This window comes from Eumetopias jubatus, unplaced genomic scaffold, assembly GCF_037043125.1.
Source record: "Eumetopias jubatus isolate StellerSeaLion01/CBP00866 unplaced genomic scaffold, mEumJub1_p1.0 scaffold_1, whole genome shotgun sequence".
Taxonomy (NCBI): domain Eukaryota; kingdom Metazoa; phylum Chordata; class Mammalia; order Carnivora; family Otariidae; genus Eumetopias; species Eumetopias jubatus.
In genome coordinates, this window is record NW_028274807.1 from 94,788,722 (window position 1) to 94,810,469 (window position 21,748).

Here is a 21,748-nt window from a genome sequence, read left to right on the forward strand (position 1 = left end):
TTTCCAGTAGATTTCTGTGAGTTATTTTATTTTGGGTCCCCCCCCCCCCCCCCCCGCCCAGGCCAGAGTGAGCTTTGTGGCAGTTTTCTTTCTTAATGCTTCCTAGAAAGACCCAAGCTTATTTTTTTTAGATGTCTCTTCATGTTTTCAAAAATATTGCAGTGATGTTTTTGGAGATAGGAATTCTGAAAACACTGGAGTGAACGCTTAAATCATAATTTCTAAGTAGCTGCAGCTCCTGGCTGCTATCCTTTACCACCCCCTGGAAAATACTGTATTAACTATAGTAATTTATCTTTGTAGAAGAAGGCCACACCAAAGACACTAGTAAATTAAGCTCCAATCACATTCAAGTCATAAAATAGAAGACCTATAATAATATCCAAGGTTCTTTATCCTTGAAGTCCTGATTATTTTCCCCATATTCCTTAAAGTTTCTGTACAATATTACATAGCCACACTGCTATGGCATAGCATTTAGCTGGAAACTTTTATTGAGACAGACAATGCTTCAATATTTTTACATTTTAACCATCTGAAATTGTCCCCAGTGGCTTTCAGGATCAAGAGCTGGCACTGAGAGGCAGAGCAGGGTAGGAGCAAAAGCAGAGAGCTGGATGATGAAAGTTCTTTCCAGAATAGGTCCTCAGGAGGAGCAAATATGCAGGGGAAGCATGAAAACAGTAAATTATTTTGAGTTGCATTTACATCTGGAAACACCCATGTGTTGAATGTTAAGTAGGCACACATCTAGATGATTTGTTGAGGTTTTCTTTTTTTCTTTCTTTCTTTTTTATTCTGGATATTTTTGATGTCCTTTATCCTTTGATGTCTTGTTAGATACCTTTACAGACCATTCTGCTGGGTGGATGTAGCACATTGCTTTAGCTTTGGCCTCACCCTGCTCTTACCTTTCCCTCCATTCTTTGATTAAGTCCCCCCATATCTCCGTATTTCTATACCTTCACCTTGAACAAAGGCAAGGTGACCCATAGACCCACATCTACTTCAGTCAAGGCCAGTTCTCATCTATGATGTGTTTGCAAATTTGGGGTACTTATGCAATAGCTAGCTCTTTGAACACAGTTTTTCCCCTAATACTTCTTCATGGTGAAACCATATTGGTTGTAATCAGGTCACTAAGGCACAATTCATGTAAGTTGACTTTACAGGCTTAAGACCTGTCCGTCCGCTCACGATAATTAGAATGATTTGGGCGTGTGCTTTGGGGTAACATTTTATATGTATTTATTCTACATCCTGGAAAGGAACACGGTTTCATTCAAACTCCTGGCCTTGCCCTTAGCATGGTCTATAACTGGAATAAAGTTCTCAGAAACCCAAGACATTATTAATCTTGTCATTTACACAAGGTGATAAGTCCTTTCATTTTTAAACAGGCCCTTGACAGCTGGTATTTAGTAAGTAGAATAAGAGAAGTCTGCTGTTCCCTTTGAATGAAAAGCAATGTGTCAATAAGAGATTATCCAATGCCTGATGTATATTTTGAAGAAATAAGATATAGAAGCACGAGCGAAATCAAGGTCAGAATTCACTTAGGGGATTCTGCCAGCTCTCTTGTGGTTAATGAACGGCAGCAAGATTCTACAGTGTTTTCAGTTGGAACAGGCATTGTTCTCGTTTGTGCTGTACCTTATAAAGTTTTAACTGCTTCCAGGACGATCATGGCTGAATTGGCACACCCACTTTCCCTCTCCTTAGGTCCACGTCAGTGGGTCTATCAGACGGCTGAGACACTAGAGCAGTATTATTACTGCAAGCTTATTATGAACTCAATTATCAAGTTATTTTCTTTGGCTTTTTACGGAGAAAAAAAAAGTTTTCCTGAATTATTCAATTAATGCAATTTGTGCAAAAAAGCAGGGAAGACCAGCGATGTAAAAAGCAAAATGTAATTTGTTCGCTTCTTTCCACTTTTTAAAAATGTTTGCGTCAACTGTCAGGTAATTTGTTAATTTGCTCTTCCTTTACAAGGATTTCTGTCCACATTTTCTGTGACCTCTTTTGATGTTAAAATTATTATTGGCTTTGGGCATTTGCTTTGCTTTCCTTTTAAGTCAAGTTCCACTTTTATACCAAAGTTACGCTCTGCTGTTTTAAGATGAATGCCGGCTGGCAATACCCAGAGCCTGGCCTTGTGAACGAGGCCCACGCTGACTTTGGGGGGATGTTGTCTGGCTGATAAGTTACTTCCTTCACCCGAAGATGAAACTGTCTCAGATATAGTTCGCCATTTGATATTCACACGATAAAACAAACAGCAGTGCCCCCCCCTCCCCCAAAATGTTTCCCTCACATAATGATGCTCAGGACACAAGACAGCCATAACACTATGCAGACTAGGAATTTTATGAAGATTCACAGGTCACGGAAGTTGAAAAAGTGGATGACCTGAGGTATTCTGTGCACATTTTAAGGAACTAGTGTTTGCCTGTATATTAACACCTGTCATTCAAGAAGATCTCAAAGCATCACATCCATACTACATTCCAGCTATTTCTGGAATGGTGCCAAAAAGATAGTCATCAGAATGTATTACCATCCATCAAGGTGGAAAACATGTTGGTCAAGGACACAAGAAAAGCCTCCAGCCTTGTAAAGAGCCCAAAGATGATCTTTAGCTTCCTCATCACGTGATGATGGAACTCTTTCCAGGCGTTCTGAAACCATTCAGAATGATCGGTGTTCATAGAATCAGGTGAAATGACCACATTAAAGACAGGTGACTAGTGGATATTTCTTGTGGGGACTGTAGAGTGATCCTTGGAGGCCATTTAATTGAAACTTTAAAAGCTTCCAGGCTGGGTACACTGTAGGCTCCAGATATAATAGTAGGTGGATCCTTATCATTTGCACTGTTTATACAAACTAAAAGCAATAGTTCTGTTTTGTGCCGTCCAATAAATTATACCTGGCTTTCTCTTCATGTTATTAATAAAGAGATAAAAATGGGGGGAAAAGGTTCTCCTCCAATAATATTTTTGTCCTGAAAATAACAAGTAGATACATATATTTGGATATAGGTAGACACTACCTCGTATTTCTCAAACTATCTTCTAGTCTTTAGACTGTCATCCGAAAGACAAATATGGTATACCGTCTCTTTGGAGAAATTAAGGAAACTGAGGGTGGTTTGCTTTGGCAGAACTTGGCCATGATAAAGCTTCCATTCTGTTAGACAAATATCTTTCCATTCTGTCATCAATATCTGTCTCCTGAAGATACTTCTTGTTATCTCTTACCAGTTAGGCTGAGAATGTATAATAGAGTCCCTCTTGTTGAGGCTAAAAACTGGACATTCCTTGTGCCCTCCTGAACACTGGGGCTTCCCACATTGCTATGGGTAGATCGGGGGTCCAGACTGTGTTTCCTAAAGCCAGCACATATGCACACATTGTCTTTGTGGACCTGATGTTACCTCTCTGCAGCACCAAGGCTGACAGATGTGTTCATATCTAATGTTGACTTTGTTCAGATATGCAAACTGTCACCTACCTCCCCTCCCACCTAGCTTCCAAATGTTAAAGTTCCACTCAGTTGTTCCTAGTCTTCTGACTGATACATTGCGTGAAGCTATAGAAAAGAAAGCACTCAGGCTGAATGTTGGGAGCTGGGAGAGGCAGAAGTCAACTGTCAACTTCAAAGGGAGAAGACAGCAATAGTCTGAAAAAGTTGTCTCTCCATACAGATTCTGCAGGGAGTACATTTCTCTATTATTTCAATTATTACAACTTCCTGAATAGGTTGAAGGTCATTCATAATTCACACTTCTGTCATTTTTAGACATGCCAAATGCTGTCTATTAAGCATAAATAAAACTTCAGTGCTTGACCAGGAAAAATAAACGGGATTCATAATAATGAGGCCTTGTTCATCTTTTTAAAAGTAAATGATGTGTTTTCTTTTTTTCTTGTTTTCCCCCCTGTGCACTGAATTTCTCTTCTGTCTCAATAGTACAAGCACAATACTTTAAATTGATCCAAGCACAGCAAACTAGACTGTAAGTCTGGTCTGACAGATTCTAGATTTTTCTATTTTATAGGATAATAAACAAGAACCCACATTATTACCATTTATAAATACAAATAGTAGCATTGTCTGTTTGATGGAGGACTAGGTTGAACACAGGCCTTGACAGTATAAAACAGAATTCGTCTGAAGTCTTTTATAGCCTATTAACTTTCCTATCGGAATGCTTGTAAGCATCCATACTCTTTTTAGTGCTTGTGCTCTTGGACTTAAATAACAAAAGAACATGAATATTTAATAAAATATGATTAATTCCAATTCCAACTACATATAATAGATAACTATATATAACATATATACAATGTACTATACATAATATATTATTACATATCCTTATATGATATATAATTAGAATTAAGCATATGCCATTAATCATTCATTTATATTAATAGATAAAATATGAGATTGCTAATATTTTATGCAAATTTGAAATTTTCCCGAGGTGTATACTTTGCCACATTTATAGGTCACATATAAAAATATATAACATATCCAAGCACGTACATGCTTATACATAACATTGTATGAAAATACACCTTTTGGAAGTCTAAAATTTGTTAAATCAAATATAATCACCACTGCCTTTTTTTATCCTTAGCTTAGCCTTGCAAATATTAACTGGAGGGATATTTGTTTGACATTTGGAACTGGTTTCAAGGTTTGATTAAAATACATTAAATATAATAATTATGTTTAGAGTAATTTCTATATAGATGAATATAATATTAAATTTATGCCTTAAATTGTGAATTTTACCACTAATAAAAGTGAACAATTTGGGGAATTTCTAGTTTTATTTTCAAAATCTAGTGATTTAGAATTAAAAAAAAATTTAGAAATTTCACTACTATGCTATTTTAGCAAATTTAGAAAATTAAAAAAGTACAAAATGATCTAGTAATGAAAACATTTACTGTAAATATTTTTTCTTATAAATTGAGGCATCCAGAGATCTAAATATAATATCCATACTTACAAAGATAGAAAAATAGATTTCTGGAAAAATAAAAAGAGTCCACAAAGATATTGGGAAATTAAAATTTTTTATATGATAAAATGAAAAAAAACACCTTAACTTTCAAAAGTGTCAGATGTACGCACAATTAGGTCATGGTCATAACATGTTGTATTTCTGGAATTTGTTATTTGCTACCAAAGAGAAAACTCTAGAGGAGTTAACACATTTTAAAAATGCTTATCATGACTTTTAAAAGAACGGAATTTTTATATATTCCTATTTTCTTATACTCTAAGGCCCCGTTCCTCTTATCTTTCAACTAATACTGTGAGGAATTGAGTTTTTTTCCTTCTTATAAAACATTCCGAGAGAGACACAGCAAAATAATAAATCAACAACCCTTTTTGTATCAATTTGAACTTTTTCTAAGTCTTTGAGACTCTTTATATACTTGAGTTGAATTCCTCACAAAATCCCAGATTCAGGACAGTTTTATTTTGGATCCAGATAACTTTTTCCGTAAAACCCCCTGATGGGAGAAGAGACCTTTTCTTTTATGGAATTTAACAGAGTAATGATTTCCTTCCATTTTTCTCCAACTCAAAAACCGGAGAGGTTATATTGGTAGGATCTCTGCTTCTGGTACATAACTCAGATGACATATAATTTGCAGGACTGCAATAGAGCTGAGATTTTGAGAATACATTGAGTTTAAAGACATTATGGTTATATTTTTTATAAGCATGGCCAAGAATACTTAATACACAAACCTGTGGGAAAAAGCTACATAAATCACTTCTGTTATTTATTGCATTTTTATTTGCTGAAAGACCTATTTTATAATATAAAAGCAGAGATGTGTGATATCTGATTTTCTGAAAGGCTTGATTCCTCCAAGATTACATTCCATCATTCCTCCACGTAGTTGTTTTGAGGCAACAAATTGTCATTACGTTTTTGTTTAAACTCCTCCCCTCACTTCTCCAAGGCTGCTGGTGAATTATTATTGCTAGAACATAAATTAACTTTATAGGTAGACATCTCTGGATTCGAGTATTCAAATTATATTTTTGGGTCATTGTAATTATAGGTGGAAAAATATAATGTTATCGAATTTCTCTAAGATCCTGAGAGATGAGATATAAAGAGGATCACAAGTGGTAGCAACACCTCGAAAAAACCCACTAGATTTGTAAGGGTGTGGTAGATGGGACTTCGAGGCACATTCTTATTGCTATATGAGGAAGCGTGCCCAGAATCTGCCCTCATTACGTCTGGCGCTTGCCAGTTCTTTTCAAACCTCGGTTTCATGAGCACCGTAAAAATTCACTTAAAATCTAAAAGAACACCCTGAAGTTAAAACCCACTCTACTTTATCTTGCCTTTCATGGCCTGGAATGTCACCTTTTACCTCCAGTAAATAAAGCCAACATCAACACTCTTCCGTGTCCTTTATTTTTTATGCACTCAATATTCCTCACATGACAGTCTGGACACTTATAGGGAATTACAGTAGCGATCGATGTCCCTGCAAAGAGAATTGTCTCTATATTCTATACTTAAAATGTACCTATCATTTTCTTTTGTTTCTTGGACTGTTCACACTGGATTGAGTCAATCTGAAATGGAATTAAGAGACGTGATTCAGAGTGGACCACAAAGAAATCATGATATCACAATACTTCCTTAAAATGACCTGGCATGTGTGTCTAAGCAGTGTTCCCCAACAGAGACAATCGCCCTGTGTGACGATCTTGCAGGGTATTGTCTCTTTAACCTCACTATTTCCGAGAAGCCACCGAAAAGTTCTAATATGTCACAATTCAAATGTCAACATGTTGTTGGAAAGGAAGCTAATAAGTTAAACCTTTGAGAGATGCCAAAAAAAGAGGTGATTCAAACTGTTGAGAGAAGTCCATTGTTTTCTAAGGGGAAATAGAACTCCAGAATGAAATGGGGTGCTTATAAGCATTTAACTGGAAGGTTTAGGGGGAAAAAAGCAAATGCACATTAATTTGTCTCAACCTGATAACTTTTTGAACAGAACTATTCCTCTCAGTGTACTTCCCAAAACAGGAAAATGTGCAGGTGAGGGTTAATAAGATACAAACTGCACACTCCCTGGTTTTTGTGGAAATAGCACATAACAAGGAGTAATTTTCTTAAGATAGTCTGAGCCTATCTGTGGGTAGATATAAAGAATCTTAGGTTATATGATAACATATTCTAGCAACATTTTGCATTTAGCATTATTTTCTATAAACCAACTTCACATGGTTGAATTACTGTTGAATAAAAAATGATTTTATTTTGACAGGAAAGAAACTAGGCAGAAAACACTCCTCATTGAGTGATTTTTTGGATTTAGCAGAATTTGGTGCTGTGATGTTTTTATAGAAAAATAAACAACTGGACTTTAGAGCCACCTACTGGAATAAAGAGGCACATACTTATATTTGATGTCTTCTGTTTTTCGAAAGATAAACAAATAGATAAATACCAGGAAAGTTATGCACATTTCTGTTGATCTTATAAGGTATTAACTTACTCAGTTTTTCTCAATTTGAAATGTCAAATATCCTGCAAGAAACCAACAGTTAAAGCAATACCCTCTAAAGATATTCTCATAGTTCTTAGTAATTTGTGTTATGTGAGTTTTCTCCCCATTGGATTGAGACTGAGCAGAATTGAATCCCTAGTTTTGTTGAATTGTCTTTGTTGCTCTGGTGGAACTGTGTGTGTGTGTGTGTGTGTGTGTGTGTGTGAATGTTACTGGTCCCATTTTCACCAATTAATTGTATAATCTCATTCTTTCTTCCACAACCTCTGTCTGGTCATGGAGTTGTTGTTTAATAAATAATCTTAGAATAAGATTAAAAACTAAGAACATTTTTTGTGGTAAAATGAATAAGTACCTTAAGTATTTTTATGATTAAATGCTTTTTTATTGAGATATGATTGACATATAACATTATATTAGTTTCAGGTGTGCAACATAATAATTAGCTATTTGTATATATTGTGAATTAAGATGCTTTTATAGATTAAAAGAACCCTGAAACCTGGACAAGTAAATTGGACAATGACTCGCCTAAGGTCACAGAGCTGGTGAGGGGAAAGGTAGGCAGCTCTCAGAAATTACAGGTCCATATTTGCCCCACAGCTTCTAGACAGTCATTAACAGATTTATTAAATTTTTTCTCTCCTCAGAATTTTGCTAGAAAGCAGGGGAATAAGCACCACCCCCTACCACACTAGTGAATGAATCAATTAAAGGCATATCGCCTGCTTTCAGAGAATGGGAGTCAGGAGCTGGGGCATGAGGGCAAGTCCTGGATCTGGGAGTACTGATGATTGGTGAGAGCGGGATTAAGCTTTTTAAAAACAAAAGGTTCTCCTTTGACTATATTCGCTACAGCTCAGCTCTTTATGTCATGTCCTTCCAATCTGCTGCCTTAAAAACACCTTGTTGAGAAGGTGGCTGCCTTAGAGGACATGTTAAGAGAGGTCATTGTGCCCTTGCCGCCCTTTGCAAGGCTACTGCTGAATAATGCCAGACACATTCCGCTCTGTGAATACCTGGGCGGGGGGTTCACTAGAGTGAGGAATTCAGAGAAGGGAAAGTTCTTCACTAAATACTACACAAGGTGTATGTGACACAGAAAGCCTTGTGTGAAGACAATTTGATTGGTGAAGTAGGATTTGGAAGAGCTTTGTGAATTGGCATGAGAGTCACAGCTTTCCATCTGTCATCAGAAGGCTAATTTTCAGGACACAAAACAGGAAGTCATGCTTCTTTTGATAAAAATAAAAAGAAATATGTTCGGGTCTGAGAAAATGTACAGATATTAGTGGATATCTTGCCCTTTCTTAACATTCACTTCTTTCTCTCTTCCCATCTCATCCATTTCTGGTCTTACTGAAGATATTTTATAGAGTAGTCACAGACATTGCACCGGGAGAGGAGCTCCTGCTGTTCATGAAGAGTGAAGACTATCCCCATGAAACTATGGCGCCGGATATCCATGGTTAGTACTGCTCACGCCACTGTCCCCACTACCCTCATTCGGTCCCTGTGATGGAGCATCCCCATGAGTCCATTGCATGTGGCATGTATCAGTTTTCCTGGCTCTTTAACATCAGTTTTAACAAACTCTCTTGTGACTGGCTCTTTCCTTGGCTTGACATCTGATGTTACTTTGAAGCCCAGGTTAGCAGAGGTTTTCCCTAAAGTGGAGGTGAAAAGAATTTTGACTATTTCAACTGAGATATACCACATGGTTAAGTTTTTTGTCAATGCCTTAGCTATGGGGAGAATCCTTTCACTGTACAAAAGTCATTTCAGGGAACTCAATTTGGACTTTCATAAATCTGGTGGCTGTTTCTTCCCATCTATGTTCTGTTACTGGGAAAACTGTGTCAATGGGAGTAAAATCCTAGCCAGCATGACCATATGGGAGAGGGTTGAAGGGATGGGGATTGGGAGAAAAGTACACAAGAGGAGATTTTACAGCCAGAGAAATTTTTATTTGCCAGAGACCTATTCTAAATCAAATGAAGGGGGGATCTGAACAATTATAATTACTAGTTATATGTGTACAGGACAGATAAAGAGAAAATTCTACCCATATTGATTTGTATCATTGGGATAAAAATTGAGTACTGTTTTCTTTCTCGTTCTTACTTTTCTCTCCTAATATAACGTGATTTGGTTCAACATAATCTAGTGGCGTCTTTAGAGTGTTTTTTAGCTGGAAGGACCACTGGGAAGGGTTGCTCACACCAACTTAGCTGACAGGTGGGGATCGAGCCACCTGCCATCCCTCTGGCATTCCCAACGGGAAAACCTCAGTCTCTCCTTCTTTAGCTCCTCCGAAGGATGCCACCAGTCTTGGTTGGCTCTTTACTTGAACATTTTTTCCTTTGGTTGGGCTGCATTCTGCCTTTTTTGTAGATTATAGCAGTTGTATTTTTGGGAACCTTTTGGAAATTCTTTTCTTCTTAGAAATCCAGTGTTCTCAACCAGCCTGGTAGAGTTTCAGCCTGAATAGGGAGTCTCGTCCAATGGGGTGTGTGAGAGCTGAGGGTGTATATGATAAGAAATGTAATCTGAGCTTTCTCTAGAGTAAGGCAACTTTCATTGGTGAATGTTAGGTCTTAAAAGGTTTTCAAAGAATTATTTTTAGAAATATAAATGTTCTAGATATATAAATACTCTTAAGTGTTCTAGTTATATAAATATTCAAAATATTCTAAATTCTAAATATAAATATTTAACAATATAAATATTCTAAAAAACTAAATAGAAGTGACTATTCTTCTTTTAGGGCTACCATTCATAAATGACCTGCCTTTACAACACTCTTGAACCCATCAGTTGCTTTTTGTCTTCATTGTGTCATATCCATATCCATATATATATACACCATATATGTTATATGTAATGTTTATGGTGTTTAATGGTGATTTGTGTTTTATACTCCTAGGATTTCACATTGCTTAGGAGAGAGAAAATAAAACACATGCATCATACACCTACTGTATACCAGATATATGCTCTCCATTTATTATCTCATTTGGTCTTACACATAGATCAAGCCTGTAGGAGAGGAATCATTTCCGTTACACACACAGAAAAACTGAGGCTACCTAAAGCTAGGTAAATTGGTCAAGACCACATGACTAGAAAGTAGTAGAATCAGCTTTCAAACCAAGGTTTTGCTATCTCTAAAACCTAGGCCTTTTCCATCCATTCTGTGGCCTGGAGGTTCTGTTTGTGTTCAGACTGCTGGTGAGATCCTAAATGTAGATCTTTTTTTCTTTTCTTTTTTTTTTCTTAGAGAGGGTGAGAGTGAGAGCAAGCAGGGGTGGGGGAGAGGGGGCGCAGAGGGAAAGAGAGAATCCCAAGCAGACCCCACGCCCAGCACAGGGCTCAGTGTCATGACCTGAAGTCATGACCTGAGCCAAAATCAAGAATTGAATGCTTAACCAACTGAGCCACCCAGGCACACCCTAAATGTAGATATTAAATATGTGAATTGTGTGACAAATTATAGGAAATATTTCCATTACCTGGAAAATGTCATCAAGAAACCTGACTTTAGAGCTGAGGTGATTTATTTTAGAATAAATCCTTAACCCTCTACCGTCCAAAGTTGACACACATATTAAATCTACACAGTGATTTCTTTACCATCCTGGGCTCCCTGTTATTGGTTTAGTTTAAATGAAACCAGTATTGTGTGTGGATTATAGCGGTGGTGTCCCATTTGACTTCTACTTAACTTCTCACACTATAGCTAGGCTTTCCGACTTTCAGTGGTTTTCTGCTCCCTTCTTAGCATGGGCCCCAAAAGCCCCTAGTGACCTGCTACCCTCTCTTCCTTCACTTCCCATTGCTTCCCTACATGCACCCTATCGACCTGCCCTGTTTTACTACAGCTTTGCCTTTCCACAAGCTGCCATGCTCTTCCTTTCCTTTACCACCTGTCCATGCTGTTTCCACTGCCTGAGATGGAAGATGTCCTCTCTCATCCCACTTCACCTGCGGATGCTCGCTCATTAAAAAGCCTTTTCTGAACCTGTCTCCCTCAGAGTAGATGGATTAGACACGTTCCTCTGGGCTCCCTTAGGACCTATGCATGCTTTGGTCATAAAATATATCACACTCTATTTGTTCACATGTCTATCCCCTTGAGTTTCTTATATAGTCATTCCCTAGCAAAATGCCTAGCATTTGTTGGTGACTAAAATATTCCCACAAAAACAGTCAGTGAACAACTGGCTATAGGTCCTGGCTATAGGGCTATAAAACAGGGATTATGTGTCACGTTGCCCTGGGTGTCATTTCAGCATTGTGAGCTGTTTTCAAGCCTTCTGTGATTGCGTCTGTGTGGGCTGTGCATAGTATGGCCTCACGAGCAGGCTAAAAGTGATTCAGGTGGAAAGAATAGGAACAATACCATCACTACCTGACACTTTATAACCTTGTTATCACTAGTTCCCACTATGACCACTTATTTATCTTTCTGATTCAGAGTGCAAATGCATATATTTGCTGTTTAAGAGGGCCCTGCCAATTAGCACTGACCCTAGGGTAACATAAATTAGCCTTGAAGGGTACTAAAAACATCCTGTGTCCCGTTACATGGTAATGGGAAATGTAATGAAACATCCAAGTTTACTGCTATTAACCAGGTATCAGCATGACTCAGATGGGGACTCAGTGTCCCATGTGCCCTCTAGGTAACATGGCCCAGTGAGAAGGGTATGAGACAGAGATGGGTTCAAATCCTGGCATGACCCCTTGGCTCTATAATCCCTGACTGGTTACTGGACTAATCTGAGCTTTAGTAGCCTTATCTGAGAATGGGACAAAAATCCGACTTACAGTTTCTCCTGATCGGGTTTTGAGAAGTATCAGGAACCCATGAACAGGGTCGAGGAAATAGATGATGCAGTCAGTGGTCATTATTACTTTTAATGAATATTAACCCCTGGAAGGGTTTAAGCCATAACGTTCTTATCTGGTAAGGAGGCTCCACAGGCTATACTGAAGCCACAGGAACCACATTATCCTGCTAGGCTGCGTCCTGGCTTCTCTACAGGTATTACTTTTAAATCAGGTTAAAAATGGCAGTGGTGGAAATAACAATGAAATAATTTCTAGTATGTCTTCCATAATTCGGTAAGAACTGCTGGTTTGTGGTGACACTTCCTGAGCGGCCCAGGCCTGGTAACATCTGAGTTATTTTCACAGAAGAACGGCAGTATCGCTGCGAGGACTGTGATCAGCTCTTTGAGTCCAAGGCTGAACTAGCAGATCACCAGAAGTTCCCCTGCAGTACCCCTCACTCAGCATTTTCAATGGTGGAAGAAGACTTTCAACAAAAACTCGAAAGTGAAAACGATCTCCGAGACATACATGCAATCCAGGAGTGTAAGGAATGTGACCAAGTCTTCCCCGATTTGCAAAGGTTAGAAATCGCTTGTTGCACTACGGAACATGTTTATTTACTCTACAGTCCAGTGTTGTTATGCGGTTGGTATGCTGAATTTTCAGAATGTACGCAGATGGGAAATTTGGAACTGTGATGAGCCTGAAAAAGTGTGCTAGGGACATGTTCAGAAATCAGTTTTCACTGGAAATTCTTATCTGTAAAACATTTACAGTGGAGTTGGAATTAGTTATTTTGATGCTAGCCAGAAATTAATGTGTTTATGTTTGTTTAAGGAGTGTTATTGGCAACTGAAAGCTTAACATTGCAGCATAAAATAGGACTTAGAGGAAGAATCAAGAATGCTGGAACAACACTGATGCCAATTAAAGTCATCATATGCCAGACAGTAAAGCTGCCTCTAGAAACATCTAGATGATTCAAAAAAAAATAAAAAAAGATTGGTTCTGGTATACACTTAATGAAAGAGCAATGATCTTTTGATAGATTCGTGTCACCTGTGGATTTCAATTTCAACTATTTATCTAAACTGCACATATATAAAAGAATAAGAAAATCATGTCCAATGAAGAAAATGTTCTGTTTCCCAAAAGGGAAAAAATAAACTTGATCTAAATGAAATTATTCTTTAATACTTATTTTTAACAAAGTAAAAATCATGTATCAGCAGTATATTAACTTTTGTAGGCTTTTGAACTTCATTCAAGAGCATTTTTTTATTTCTATTAAAACAGCAACTCTGGAACCTACCCTTGGAAAACTGTATTGATAATTATGCTGATCCCTCAGATCAGGGATGTATATAACGAGCCAATAGGTTTTCTGTTTGTTTCTACCTAGTGGTTTTTGCCTCGGCGCACAAGCAGTTTTAGTAATTGCTTTCATTTCTTTGCTTTTAAATCCAGAAACGATCCTTGGAACCTAGAATCAGAATTCCAAATGGGCATAACGTTGTATTTAAGTGGGAATGGTAGTATATCAACTGGTCTTACTCAAGAGTATGAATTACTCATGGTTTATCTTGGACTCTCCACCTATTGCCCTTGACCATTTTGTTTCCTTTCTTTCCTTAGTGCCTTCCCTTCTTTTCTCTCCTCTTTCCCTCTGTTCATTGCCCTGCCTTCTCGTCTCTGGCTAGGCTTCTTGCAGGAAAGGATTTCACACAGTAGTCATTGATTTTAGTGCATAAGTAACTAAAAAAGCATCAAGTATAACCCAGTCCTTGAGGAGACTGAGTCAAAAGAATGAATTTCTAGGTTTGAAAATTCAGGCCTCATTTAGCTTTTAGAGAGTAAAGGGGAATAAAAGGGCTTTCCCAGTACTCATCTCTACTATTTAATATAAATCCATGTAGAGAATAAATCTGTTATGGATATTTGGTAAAACATAGATTTGTGATGAAGTCATAGCATGTCTCATAAATATAAATGTGACCAAATTAAAAAATGAAATGAAAGTAATAAATACCAGTGGGTAAGGAAAGTATTTATATGTAAAGCAATATCTCTGATGCCAGAGATTAAGTATATTTACTTCAATTTTGTTATCAGAGATAATGGACAACATTATAAAACAAAAATTCGTGGACTAAACACTAAAATGTAATTCCTACTTCCCACTAGAAGTGTATGGCGACACTTAGGTGGAGAGAGGTTCTTACTCTGACTAGCTGTAGGATTGAGCCCGAGTCAACTCTACTTAATGCCAAAACCAACTGTCAGTTTGGTTCCTTCAGTCAAACATTCAGTGGAAAACAATAAGGAAACCTAATTATCTGGTATTGGATGAACTCTCAAAACTTACTTTTCGGTAGCTCAGCCAGATGGATCTAGCATGTCACTATGCAACCTGATGTTGACCATCTAAGTGGTATTTTTGGTTATATAATTTAGCCATGGGCAGAACCTACATTCCTTGAATATTTTCCACTTTGTCGAATCCTATATTGTTGCTTTATACAAATGAGAAATCCTTTTTTGACATGGTAATTATTCTGTTCTGTATCTTTCTGTAAAGTGTTAAGAAAAAAAATACCCTCTTCCCCCGCTACCCCACCAAAAAAAAAAAAAAAAAAGGGCGAGGAACAAAGGTTGATATACAGAAGTTGAAAAGAACCCAGAAGGCTAGGCAAAACTCCATAAATTAAAGTTCTATGAAAAGTGGAGAAGTCTCACTCATGACTGACTGGATTGCTTCTTTGTGAAAGAAATGCACATTGGCTTCTATAAGAACTACTTGCCTTTTTATTCTTTCTAGTACTGATAAACCGATAGCTGATAATTCCATGGAACAATATGGATTTTATGCTTGAGTAGAAGAAAGAAAAGAAAGTTCCCTTTGCACTGCTATTTATTTTTACCCCTGTATACCATGTACTATACTCTTGAAACTCTATCATCTCTTTGGAGTTAGGTTACGGGAATAAGACTCCATGTATAGGCCAGTCTCTGCCACTAGATTTCAGAGTTTACGATTTGACATACACATTGGAATATAATATATGTCATAAAATGGCATGCCTTCCTGGGTTTGGATGGCTAAGGATGACAGGGAGAATATTAATCTGTGCAATGATTGGAAGATGTCCCTGACTCAGTTCAATGTTAACTGCAGTCGATGGTATCTCTTTCTTAACTCTCTTAATAACATTTCAACTTGTGTAACAAATAGGGGATTACATATTGTAGATAAAGATAGGGCTGTTCTGGTGACTCCACACACCTGTACTCTCCTGGTACCTTTTGTTCACAGAGATATCACCATTTGTGCTCAAATAGAATAGCATTACAAAGTTGACTGACTCATGGGGGCAGGAAAAGTAAGTTCATGTGCCAATATGAGTAGGTTTGTAGGGAGAAAGCTGGAGAAGAGAAAAAATATGGGAAAGATATTTCTGATTTATCAAGATATGAGAAAGGTCACTTTTTTACATATACTGCCATGCACACAATCTACACCACTACTGGATTTTTCCAGGCACAGAGGCATCTTACTTGATACTCGAATTTAGAATATTCATCTCACAGAAAAATAAAACTTGGGAAAGAAAGAGTGCTTACATCTTGGTAGTCTTTTTTTTTTTTTTTTAGTATCTTTTTACTATGGAAAGTTTCAAAATATACAAAACTAGAGAGGATGGTGTAATAAACCCCCATAGACTCAGTTTCAATAATTATCATACAAGGCCAGTCTTGTCTCAGCTATATACTCGTTCGGATTATTGAAACAAATCCTGGACATTATGTCATTTTATTCATAAATAGCTCAGTATGTATCCGTAGAAAAAAAGGACTCCTTAAAACACACATTTCAACACCACACTTTAAAAATAATGATTCTTTAGGATTACCAAATATAAAGTTCGTGTTCAAATTCCCCCAGTTATCTCAATATTTTGGGGGTTTTTTGTTTGAATTAAGATCAAACTAAGGTCCACCAGTGCAATTAGTAGGCATATCTCTTATGTCTCTTTTAATTTATAAGTTCCTCCAAAGTCAGTCTCTTTTTCTTTTTCTTTCTTTCTTTTTCTTTCTTTCTTTCTCTTTCTTTCTTTCTTTCTTTTTCTTTCTTTCTTTCTTTCTTTCTTTCTTTCTTTCTTTCTTTCTTTCTTTCTTTCTTTCTTTCTTTCTTTCTTTCTTTCTTTTTCTTTCTTCTCTTTCTTTCTTTCTTTCTTTCTTTCTTTCTTTCTTTCTTTCTTTCTTTCTTCTTTCTTTCTTTCTTCTCTCTCTCTCCCTCCCTCCCCCCCCATTAAAATTTATTTATAGAAGAAACTGCTTTTTCCTGTAGCATTTCCTCCAGTCTGGATTCTACTGATCATGTTCCCTTCGTGTTAACATCTTTCTCCATCTTCTCTACTTCCTGTAAAATATCCCAAGCCTTGATCGGATTTAGGTTCATTGTTTTAGGAAGAATACCTCACTGATGTTATGGTTTATTTCCTTCAGGAGGCACAAGATTTATTTATGGATTGCCTAGATTTACTAATTGTTTATGTGCTATGAAATGAATGTTTTCTATCATTCTTTCATTATTATCTATACTAATTCTATGCAGAGAAACTTCCCCTCATTGTTTATTTGCTCACCCTGAAGTACAGTTCATGTAGGAAAGGCAGGACATGTGAGTGAGTTTCCCCCCTTTATTTACTAGTTTTCAGAATAATGATTTGGCTTCCCAGCATCTTCCAAGTGTGACCAGTGAGGCTTTGCTTGTGTGATTTTGAATATTGTTTGTTAAAGGATGAGGTTATTATTTTTGTTGATGCTTAAATTTCCTCATCTCTGGTCAGTGGGTGTCTTTTCAGGTTGCTACCTTAATTCTTTTGACCCGATCTATAATTTTCTTGCATTTTGCCATTACAAGATGTTCAGGGCCCAACTTGTGTATCTTGGGCTTCAACTTTGAAACAGGCTGTTTCTCCAAGGAGCTCTGGTTACTTTATTTGGGGGTAGCATCCCAGTGTGTTATATGTGTGTATTTAATTAAGAAACATGTTACAAACATCTGAGTATCACAGCAATCCATTATCTATAATATTTGCTTTTCATTGCATTCATGCAGATTTCATATACAAGTTTTAGAAGAGAGGGAAATACTTGAGAAGCAAAAATATTCTAAGCTTTAAACCAGAGAAATTATGCTTGTGAGAAACTTCTAACTATGCTTTTCCTTTGTGGGGCTTTAATAGTGCATCCGCTTATAATATTATACACTTTTCTTTCCTCCCTAATTCATAGGCACTTTATATATGTACACTTCTATATCTGTGTATATCCATATCCATTCGTCAGTTCATCTGCTTGACCATCCATCCGTACATCCCAGGGTTATATTGGGAAATTGCTTGTTGAATAGTTAGCATACAGTTCACTTTCCCATATGGTGATATGGGTGAAAACAAAAGTACCTTTTTGAATCTAGAGGTTATAGGCCTCAGATAGCATACCTGCCTGCATGTTCTTAAGCATTTTTGAGGATCTTCTGTTTGAGTGCTTGTGTTTGAATTAAGTGGGTATGAGCAGTATGTGTTGCCCTTAGAAAGGTGTAGTGAATCGAGACCTGGACAAATGACAAGTCACTTACCATGCCCTTGAATTGGCAGCTAATCCCTGATAGCCATATCGGATTTATTTCCTAACAACAGGGGTACTTCTCTCATGTTAGTTAGAGACACAGTTCTAGGAGAAATACATTTTCTTTTGTCTGTTGCAGGCCTGCTTCTTCTCCTTTGTCTTCCTCACCTCAACCACTTTTCCTTCTTTTTTCTTTAATTGCCAGTTGGATTACTAATAAAATGACATTCTGTTTATGAATGTGTTCTTTGTCACCATGTCTTATTAAATCAATTGTTCTCTTAACAGCCTGGAGAAACACATGTTGTCACATACTGAAGAGAGGGAATACAAGTGCGATCAGTGTCCCAAGGCATTTAACTGGAAGTCCAATTTAATTCGCCACCAGATGTCACATGACAGTGGAAAGCACTATGAATGTGAAAACTGTGCCAAGGTACAGTGAATTTGTAGACTACTTGGCCTCTCTCTGTCATCCTGCTCTCTCTTAATCCATCACTTGCTATGATATATAAAAACAAGCCTTGAGAGGGGAAACTATAAATATCTTGAGAAAAGTAGACTGAGTGTTGTATGCTAAAAGGCATTAGTACAGTGTATAAAAACACTTAGTGGGTATCCTTTTATTTTTGTAAGAGAGGAAGTGAGGCTTAATGGTGAGTTCCAGAACTAGGTGTTAGACATCCTTGGTAAATTCCTGGTTCCGCTACTGGCTTGCCAGTGTGGGGTTGTTTTATAGCCTTATGGAGAATGAAAATTTTATCCAATGCACATTTACTGATTTATTTTAATAGCAGTTTGTGAGGAAGTCACATAAAGTTTCTGGATGCCTATTCAGAAAGAATAGGAGACTCCTACATTTGCAGATTTTTCCACCCAAGTCCCCACCATAAATCATCACTTGGTTCTAATTAAAAGCGTAATGCCTTAGTGGCCACTGCTGAACACCATAAGGGTGCAAGGAAAGCACTCCACCTTGACCATGACTCTGAATTATGAAAACAGTAGCTCACATCATTTAATTTTCGTGGTTCTCAATGAACTAAAAGATGTCCTGATGTTATTAAGGTTGATTTCTATTTCCAAAAACTTCTCATATCATTTGAATATCTTTCTTCATGCCAGTGGAAATTGTGGCACTAGAAATTATCCTTAGAGATGTTTTGCTCCCAGAAGTGTGGGTGACTTTTTCATTTTTTTTTTTTTTTTTTTTTTTAGTACAGTGTTTAAAGGAATAGTTTTAGCTTCATGGTAACTTGCTGAAACACAGTGTTAGCTTTAACTCCTGGGGGAACTCCTTGGATAGATTTGAGATACTTTAGTAAAACTCCCCCCAATTTTGCACATAGTGTGTCTTGGTTTAGAGGATGGAAATAGCACACCGGTTTTAATCCTGTCTTTGTTGGCGTTTTATTATTCAACTCTAATCACTCTAAATGGGATCAAAATGATCTTGAATATGGTCTAATCATGCCATTAATTATCTTGTTCAACTGATACCGATGGACATTTCGTGCTAAGGATACAGAGCTGAATAGTTTACAGTCCCTATGCTAGAGGAGCTCATGCTTTGGAAATATGACTTTCTTTTGGTCTTTGGGGAAAACAAATAAACAAAAGCAAAACAAATAAAATTCCTTCTCGAGTCATTCCTGGTCTTCTTTATTGTGTCCTTGGATTAAGTTTCTTGATTAATCAGTACTCATTTCCTAGCAGGTTTTCACGGACCCTAGCAACCTTCAGCGGCACATCCGCTCTCAGCATGTTGGTGCCCGGGCCCACGCGTGCCCGGAGTGTGGCAAAACGTTTGCCACTTCGTCGGGCCTCAAACAACACAAGCACATCCACAGCAGTGTGAAGCCCTTTATCTGTAAGTTTTTAACACTCCAGCCCTCCTTCCTGCATCCTTCTCTCGTCCAAAAGGCACTGTGATCAGGAGAGTGGCCGCATGGCCCTGGAAGTATCTCCTCATTAGCTATTTATGGTCCAGTCCAGTAGGGCTATTTTCTGTTACAAGAAAATCTTTGACACCCAGATCCAGGGTATTTTGTCTCTAATCCCTGGGGTGTTTTCTTTTAGATAAAATCAATAACGAGCCGAGAAAGAAGTCATTAAGTAATGGAAGGGAAGCCTCCCCAGGTTGTAGGATTTAATAGAGACAACCAGATTTGTCTCACGCTGAAAATGGCAGATGCCACTAAACGAGATGAAGTGATAAAAACCCGTTCTGGATCAGAAAGGGCTGGAAGTACCCCACTTGGCAAGGGGGCTTATGACTCTGTGTGTGTGTGTGTGTGTGTGTGTGTGTGTGTGTGTGTGTGTGTGAGGGGAAAGAGAGGGGGGGAATAAAATTCCCCTTAATCTACACGTTGTTAGCAATCACTGGCTGCTGGCCGGTAGTTCTCAGTTACTTGAAAAGCAGAACGTTCTCACTTTGAAGCCGGACACGATGCTTCTGTAACCCACTGCACTAAAGCAAATTTACAGGCAGTGTGTGTTCAGGGGACAGCCAGTCTGACCACCTACTTAGAACGTCTCTGTATTTGAGTAACACACTCCACCTAAAGTAAAACTCAGTGCTCGTTTGCTGCTTCTTCTGTCCACCCACTCCTGTTCCCTGTATTATGCTGAGATGTTTCACGAGGAAAATCAGTTGTTTTCGGTCCCTATGGGCAATGACTCTGGACTTCTTTTGATCCATTGCTCAGCGGGGCATACAAACACGGTGACTCACTGAATTGTGCTACAAACGTCAAGACTGATTTTGGATCCAGACGTGCATAGAACTGATTGAAGCACACTCCATAGTTGGCAAAAACCTCTGACTCGGGAACCCTTATAACACATTTTTTTTCTGACACATACGCAATAGTCTGTAGTAGGTGTATGAGACACTACTACAGGACCTGATGGGCAAAAAATATTTTTTAGTGCCAACATGGAGATGCCAGGGACTAACCCTCCTCCTTTTATTACCTCGACACAGCCCTCTTTTGTGCTTCCAAGCACCAAGGGAGTTTTTTTGTTGTTGTTGGTTTTTCCCCCCCCCTTTCCAGCTTACACTAAAGTCTTTGTTTTGCTCATATGTTCTTCTGTTCCCTGGGTGGAGTGAAGAGGACTAGCTGATAAACAAAAGGGTGCTCTAGTCTCCCTTGGGGAAGCTCTGTTGAAAGTCACGGGAAATAAAGTATACAATAGAAATTTTAGACTTCTTGTCTCATAAAGGCATTTCTGACTCTAGGTCGTAACGCCCTTAAAAATGTACTTGCAAGTGTTACGGGCATAAATAACTCATTTATTTCTGATTTCTCAGAAACAGACTTTAAACATTTATTGTGTTTTGGTGGGAAAAAAATAGACCAAATGGATTATGATCACCCATTTAATGCTTTCTGTATTATTTAAACCAAAATTCAGAAAATATAGATTCCTATCATCTACGGTTCTGGAATCTGGAATTTTAATTGTGTTGAAGTCAAGTGTTTCATTTTAAAACACTATAGGGTGTCCCTTTCCAATCAGCTTGTGCAACTATTTGCCATGAATGCATTTTCAGTAATTATTGGTAAATTTAAATAGCAGATGGCATTCTTCAAATATAAAGTCTGACAGAGAACCATGGGGTAATTATGAATAATAGCCATGTAATCTCAGAACAAAAGAAGAGAGTTGGTGTGGAGATTGGGAGTGGAGGAGGTTCACCTAGAGTT

General features: G+C 37.7%; 1 protein-coding gene across 5 annotated transcripts in view; it reads left to right on the forward strand.

The window, feature by feature from the left end:
* Positions 1-21,748, forward strand: part of MECOM (MDS1 and EVI1 complex locus) — a 277,123-nt gene that overhangs the window by 221,992 nt on the left and 33,383 nt on the right. For 3 of the 5 annotated variants that reach the window (XM_088019877.1, XM_028103132.2, XM_088019896.1), the window contains exons 3-6: positions 8,934-9,036; positions 12,768-12,984; positions 18,327-18,474; positions 19,755-19,908. In XM_088019877.1, the coding sequence (XP_087876003.1) occupies positions 8,934-9,036; positions 12,768-12,984; positions 18,327-18,474; positions 19,755-19,908 (622 nt within the window). Of the gene's footprint in view, positions 1-8,933; positions 9,037-12,767; positions 12,985-18,326; positions 18,475-19,751; positions 19,909-21,748 lie in introns of those variants that run through there. The other 2 variants (XM_088019859.1, XM_088019841.1) reach the window with 2 other exon arrangements.